At 43.0% G+C, this 7610-nt stretch overlaps 1 protein-coding gene across 1 annotated transcript in view; it reads left to right on the plus strand.

The window, feature by feature from the left end:
* Positions 1-7610, plus strand: part of LOC104628484 (mucin-5AC-like) — a gene marked incomplete at both ends in the record, with an annotated part of 66879 nt that overhangs the window by 52628 nt on the left and 6641 nt on the right. Inside the window, 7 exons of the mRNA XM_010297092.1 lie at positions 152-278; positions 1031-1286; positions 5270-5322; positions 5717-5817; positions 6772-6923; positions 7355-7493; positions 7577-7599. Of these exons, the coding sequence (XP_010295394.1) occupies positions 152-278; positions 1031-1286; positions 5270-5322; positions 5717-5817; positions 6772-6923; positions 7355-7493; positions 7577-7599 (851 nt within the window). The remainder of the gene's footprint in view (positions 1-151; positions 279-1030; positions 1287-5269; positions 5323-5716; positions 5818-6771; positions 6924-7354; positions 7494-7576; positions 7600-7610) is intronic.

Below are 7610 nucleotides of genomic sequence, written 5' to 3' on the forward strand. Positions count from 1 at the left end.
AGACAAAGACTGGAAAGAGAGAAAGCTAATGTTAGTGTTGTCCATGAGTGAGCTTATCTGAAGAAGGACTAGTGCATAAGACCAGAAAGATAACATTCATTTTTTTTTTAATTGACCAGTCCTGAGACTTTATTTTTCTCTGCATTCTTAGAACTGCATGTTTGACACATGTAACTGTGAAAATAGTGAGGACTGTCTGTGTGCAGCCCTGTCTTCCTATGTGAGAGCTTGTGCTGCAAAAGGAATCCAGCTGGATGGATGGAGGACTGACGTCTGTTGTAAGTACTCTTAACTATCCCCTATCCCAAGAACACACATCAATAAAAACTGCTGATCAGAGACTATTTTATACTGATTTCTAGACAAATATCAGAAGTGTTGAGGAAAGGATTTTGTTAAGTGCACTCCTGGCAATAATTCTCTGCTGTTCTCTTAGAATCAATCCATTGCTAGCAAGAGCAAATATGAATAGATGAGAGATATAGCTTGTTTAGGAAAGAGACTGCTGTTATGGAAGTTCCACCACCTGTTTCTGTGCAACTTTGAACTTCATTGCAGCTTTATGTATCAGTTATTGTAGAGAAAATGTGGCATATTAGCATAACAGTACTAGTAATACTAACCAGAACACTTACAAATGAAAGGTCTCTGAAACTGCGTGCTAGGTTTCACTGATCCAGTAGGTGTGTTTTCAGAATACCAGGAGACATTCAGGGAGATATCTTGTCTCATACTTCAAAAGGTTTAGAAGTCTTGGCAATGAATGGCAGCACCAAATGAGGGTTCCTTTCCAAAATTTCATTTGAAAAAATATTTTCTTCTTTGCATACATCACTTATTCCATGTGTACAGTAGCTTTTCAGGTCTAACTCTGTATATATCAGAAATACAATTACATGAAAGATGCAACACAGGCAGAGGTGGACAGTATTGTTTACATGTTATTTCTACTGCCTATGGTTTCTTTTTTCCCCACCAGAAATTACCATCTGGAACTAAAAAAAATATTATTATATTTGCCTCTCTCTAGCAAAATACACCACCTCATGTCCCAAATCCCTAAGCTACAGCTATACCATCTCTTCCTGTCAACCCACTTGTCGGTCTCTGAGTGAGCCTGATGTCACATGCAATATTAAGTTTGTCCCAGTTGATGGCTGCACCTGCGTAAATGGAACCTACATGGATGAGAGTGGCAAATGTGTGCCTGCTAATGAATGCCCCTGCTACTACAGAGGATCTCCCATACCATTTGGGGAAGTTGTCCATGAAAATGGGCTTGTATGGTAAGTGAATGCTTTGCAAAACACTCAAGCAATAGTATATGTATTTTCTTATTAAAATCTGCTACATTTAAAATGGTCTCACCCTTCCTTCCCTGAATTTCCATACAATGTTCTCTCATTTTTTTCAACTTTATTTTCAACTTTTAAGAATGGTACATATTGCCCTGAGCTGGAAGACAGAGATGGGAAGAAGAATGAAGCCCCTATAATCCAAGGGCAAACAGTTACCAACCTGCTACACCACTTAAATATACACAGGTCTATGGGGCTAGGTGGGATCTACCCCAAGCTGGCAGAAGTGCTCACCAAGCCCCTTTCAATAATTTATCAGCAGTCCTGGCTGACTGGGGAGGTCCCAGTTGACTGGAAGTTAGCAAATGTGACGCACATCTACAAGAGGGGCTGGAAGGAGGATCTAGGGAGCTACAGGCCTGTCAGTCTGAACTCAGTCCTCGAACGTTATGGAGCAGCACTTCAGGGAGTTAGTCAATAGCACCCCCTGGGAAACGGACCTCAGGGACAAGGGAGCAGAACAGAGCTGGCAGATCTTTAAGGACGCTTTCCATAGAGAGCAAGAGCTCTTGATACCCACATGTAAGAAATCAGAAAAGGGAGGCAAGAGACCAGCATGGCTGACTTGAGACCTGCTGGGCAAACTAAAGGGCAAGAAGGAGATGCACAGGCAGTGGAAGCAGCAACAGGTACCCTGGGATGAGTACAGGGATGCTGCCCAGATGTGTAGGGATGAGGTCAGGAGGGTCAAGGCACAGCTGGAGCTGAACTTGGCAAGGGATGCAAAGAATAATAAGAAGGGCTTCTACAGGTATGTCACCAAGAAATGGAAGGTCAAAGAAAGCGAACCCTCCTTGATGAGCAAGACTGGCAAACTGGCAACAACAGGTGAGGAGAACGCTGAGGTACTCAACGACTTCTTTGCCTCACTCTTCACCGTCAGTCTCTCTCCCCACACCTCTCGAGGGGATGGTCTGCAAGACAAGGACTGGAGGAGCAAAGTCCTTCTCACAGTAAGAGAAGATCAGGTTCGAGACCACCTGAGGAACGTGAACATGCACAAGTCTACGGAACCCGATGAGATGCACCCAAGAGTCCTGAGGGAATTGGCTGAGGTAGTGGCCAAACCACTCTCCATGATATTTGAAAAGTCCTGGCAGACAGGTGAAGTCCCTGGAGACTGGAAAAAGGGAAACATTGCACCCATCTTTAAGAAAGGTAGCAAAGAGGACCCTGGGAACTACCGATCTGTCAGCCTCACCTCTGTGTCTGGGAAGATCATGGAACAGATCCTCATAGAAGCTATACTAAGGCACATGGAGGGCAGGGAGGTGATTCAGGACAGCCAGCATGGCTTCACCAAGGGAAAGTCCCACCTGACCAACCTTGTGGCCTTCTATGATGGGGTTAACCACATCAGTGGACAAGGACAGAGTTACCAATGTCGTCTATCTGGACTTCTGTAAGGTCTTTGATACGGTCCCCCACAACATCCTTCTCTCTAAATTGGGGAGATATGGATTTGATGGGTAGACTGTTGGGTAGATGAGGAATTGGTTAGATAGTCCCATCCAGAGGGTAGTGGTCAACAGCTCAATGCCTAGTTGGAGATCAGTTACAAGTGGTGTCCCTCTGGGGTCCATATTGGGACCAGTACTCTTTATCAATGACAGACAGTGGGATCGAGTGCACCCTCAGCAAGTTTGCAGGTGACACCAACCTGAGTGGTGTGGCTGACATGCCTGAGGGATGGGATGCCATCCAGAGGGACCTGGGCAAGCTCCAGGAATGGGCCTCTGTGAACTTCAACAAGGCCAAGTGCAGGGTCCTGCACCTGCTCAGGGCAACCCCCGCTATCAGGACAGGCTAGGGGATGAAAGGATTGAGAGCAGCCCTGCCGAGAAGGACTTGGGGGTACTGGTGGATGAAAAGCTGGACAGGAGCCAGCAATGTGCACTCACCTCCCACAGGGCCAACTGTATCCAGGGCTGCACTAAAGGAAGCATGGCCAGCAGACCAAGGGAGGTGATTCTGCTCCTCTGCTGCGCTCTGGTGAGACCTCACCTGGAGTACTGCATCCAGCTTTGGAGTCCTCAGCACAGGAAAGACATGGACCTCTTGGAGAGGGTCCAGAGGAGGGCCACAAAAAGTTTCAGAGGGATGGAACACCTCTCCTATGAGGACAGGATGACAGAGTTGAGGTTGTTGAGCCTGGAGAAGAGAAGGCTCCAGGGAGACCTTACTGCAGCCTTCCAGTACTTAAAGGGGGCTTATAAGAAAGATGTGGACAGACTTTTTAGCAGGGCCTGTAGCGATAGGACAAGGAGTAACGGTTTTAAACTAAAAGAGGGCAGATCTAGACTAGATACAAGGAAGAAATTTTTCACCATGTGGGTAGTGAAACCCTGGCACAGGTTGCCCAGAGAGGTGGTAGATGCCCCATCCCTGGAAACATTCAAGGTCAGGTTGGATGAGGCTCTGAGCATCCTGATCTATTTGAAGATGTCCCTGCTCACTGCAGAGGGCTTGGTCTGAATGACCTTTGAATATCCATTCCAAGCTAAAGATTCTATGATTCTATGATTGTGAGTGCCATCACAGCGCATGTGCAGGACAACCAGGTGATCAGACCTAGTCCGCATGGGTTTATGAAAGGCTTGACCAACATGATCTCCTCCTATGACAAGGTGACCTGCTTAGTGGATGGAGGAAATGCTGTGGATGTTGTCTACCTGAACTTTAGTTTAAGTCTTTGACACAGTTGCCCACAGCATTCTACTGGAGAAACTGGATGTTCATGGCTTGGATTGGCGTACTCTTTGCTGGATAAAAAAAATGGCTAAATGGCTGGGCCCATAGAGTCAACTCTGTGGTGAACGAAGTTAAGTCACGGTGGTGGCTGGTCACAAGCAGTGTTCCCCAGGGCTCAGTATTGGAACCAGTTTTGTTTAATATCTTTATCAATGATCTGGATGAGGGAGTCGAGTGCACCCTCAGTAAATTTGCAGATAACACCAAGTTGGGTGGGAGTGTTGATCTTCTGGAGCATAGGAAGGCTCTGCAGGGGGATCTAGACAGGCTGGATTGATGGGCTGGGGCCAGCTGTATGAGGTCCTGCACTTGGATCACAACAACTGCATGCAACACTACCGGCTTGGGGAAGAGTGCCTGGAAAGCTGCCCAGTCGAAAAGGACCTCAGGCTGTTTGTCGACAGCCGGCTGAATACAAGCCAGAAGTCTGGAGAAAAGGAGGCTGAGGGGAGACCTTATCGCTCTCTACAACCACCTGAAAGGAGGTTGTAGTGAGGTGTGTATCAGTCTCTTCTCCCAAGTAGCAAATGATAGGATGAGAGGAAACAGCCTCACATTGCACCAGGGGAGGTTTACATTGGATATTAGGAAAGATTTCTTCACTGAAAGGGTTGTCAAGCATTGGAACAGGCTGGCCCGGGGGGGGGTAAGGCACCCACCCCGGAGGGACTAGTCACCATCCCTGGAGGTATTTAAAAGACGTGTAGATATGGTGCTTAGCAACATGGTTTAGTGATGGACTTGGCAGTGTTAGGCTCACAGTTGGACTCGATTATCTTAAGCATCCTTTGCAATCTACGTGATTCTATAATTCTGTGATATTTCCAGATTGACACAGCAATTGTATTTAGGTGTGTTTTCTATTTAATTCCATGCTTTTACAAGCATAAAATAATGACAACACCAGCAAGGAGATATCTTATGAGAAAGTAGGTAACAGAGACATACACTCATTTCAACCTGTGATTTTTCCTGTTAAGCAATAATGGATATCATATTAAAACAGCACTGGTAGTGCTGTTGAGGGAAATTCTTTCCTAAGACTGCAAAATATCCTTCTGGAATTCCTTTGAAAATTCTGAAACTTGTCCAAAAAAAAAAGTAGCTCTCAGTCTCAATACATGGTTTGAGAGGAAAAAAAAATTTTCCCTCTCTTACAGCACTTGCATCCAGGGAAGACTGAATTGCATTGGAGCACCCAATCCAGCTCCGGGTAAAAAAAAATCTTCTCTTTTTCACTTCTCTTTTTCTCTGTGCCAGGTTTTGGACAGAAATATTTGATAGAATTTATTTTTCTTAATGGATTTTTAAATAATAGGAGTATTTCTCATTTAGTTATAGTGCAACAGTTATCATAAAAGGCAGGAGTGAACCTAGATTAATGGTAAGACCTCTTTATAATAAAGATTTTTTTATTAAATTCTGGGGGGGGTGTCTGGGAATTCAGTGCTCTGAAGTGAATCTATTTAGCAGATTGAATAGGGACAGAAATCCATACTAACTGAAATATGCAATTTCCAAAGAATTTCTACATGGTTTTAATGGCTCCAGTTGTGGGATATATCCTGTGCCATCTCTTTCTGCTCTCACTTCTTTCCTTCCTCTAGTCTGTGAATCTCCCATGTTCTACTTCGACTGTGGAAACATCACTGCAGGAACAACTGGAGCAGAATGTCAAAAAAGTTGCCAGACTCTGGATATGCAGTGTGTAAGTATGCCATGGCTGGATGAAATGGTGCTTCCAGGTTTTATCTGTGCTCTTGGTGCTAAAGTAATTGAACTATCTATCTGACCTACTTTAAATCTGCAACACAGATACTTTGTTCTTGTAGGAAAAGCCTCAAACCATGTCATGAAGCATTAACAATGGGACCCTTAGACCAAAATATAATAAAGTAACATCCAATTAAATTCATAAGATTAGTGTCTACCTTTCTTCAGCTACTGCAGGTAACAGTAATTAGTAGTGAAAATATCTAGGGCTCTGCCACATATTTTCACAGCATCACAGAATCTTTAACGTTGGAAAAAACCTTTAAGATCATCAAGTCCAACCATCAACCCAACACCATCATGCCCACCAAACCAGGTCCTCAACTGCCACATTCTCCTTCTTTAGGAGAAAAATACTGGCTATAAACCAACTGGGAGAAATCATTCTTTCTCGTACCATGATGCAGTTGTGAATTTCTCACACATCTAATTATATTACTCAACCTAGGTGCATGATAGCCATATGTCATTTCTTGAATAAGTACCATATGTGATAAACTGATTTCAATGTAACTAAACCAAACTAAAAAAATACTACTTATTTTCTTTTTAAAGTTCAATTCAATCACTAATCACCTGCTACAAAGTGCAAGGTTTCTTCAGCTAACACAGAGAAAGACTTAAGATTAATGTGTTTCAAATTTCACAGACTCCAGCAGAACAATCAGGATTGGCATAAGTAAAACATTTATCTTTAACAGATTTATATTCGATTAAATCAATGGCTAATAACTTCCTTTTTGTTCCATTGACCTACAAGTACTTTGTAGTCCTCTCCCATTTAAGCTGGGCAGCAATAAGACCACATAAAGACATTTTATGAGAATTTAATATTCCTTTTTCTATTGTGATTTCATTCTGAAATTATATCATCCTCTTGATTTTCCAGTATAGCACGCAATGTATATCTGGCTGTGTGTGCCCAGCTGGGCTTGTGTTAGATGGGAATGGTGGTTGTGTTCCTGAAGAAGAATGTCCATGTATTCACAATGAAGCCGTGTATCAGCCTGGGGAAAAGATCAACGTTGACTGTAACACTTGGTAAATATTTCCTCAGAAGTAGCATTCCTGGTTCTGTCATTTGCTTTTCCAAAGATCTTAAGTAGTACAGCAGTAAGGAAAGATTTGGATTACACATTACATCAATTGATGGATCTTTTAGTTTTGGATTAAACAGTATGAGCAGGTTTCCTTCTGATGTAGGCAGATGACCAAAGCACAGAATGGGAGGAAATCATTGGGACTATGGTGTTCATTAAGTAGTATCCTATTTTGCAGTTAATGCATGTAAAGAGGCAGAACAGAACCTCGCTATAATTTTTTACATGAAAAATGTAAAAGATTATTTTAACTCCACAACCAATATAACATTTACCAGGGATGAGTTGCCAAACAAATACTGAGTTGTTGGGATACCTCCACACAAAACAGTGAGCTGTTTTATTATTAAAATGTTTTATTCTCATTCCTAGTGTATGCAAGAATAGGAAGTGGGAATGCACCAAAGATCAATGTCTGGGCACTTGTGCTGTTTATGGAGATGGTCATTATAATACCTTTGACGACAAAAGGTTCAGCTTCAATGGAAACTGTGAATACACACTAGTCCAGGTACTGATAATTGGCAATAGTAAATGAGACATAACCTTGATCATGTCTACAAAAATAATTTTTAAATGTTATTCTTTACCCAGGACCACTGTGGAAAGAGCGTCACAGCCAATGGCA

This window comes from Phaethon lepturus, unplaced genomic scaffold (genome assembly GCF_000687285.1).
Source record: "Phaethon lepturus isolate BGI_N335 unplaced genomic scaffold, ASM68728v1 scaffold1011, whole genome shotgun sequence".
Lineage (NCBI taxonomy): Eukaryota > Metazoa > Chordata > Aves > Phaethontiformes > Phaethontidae > Phaethon > Phaethon lepturus.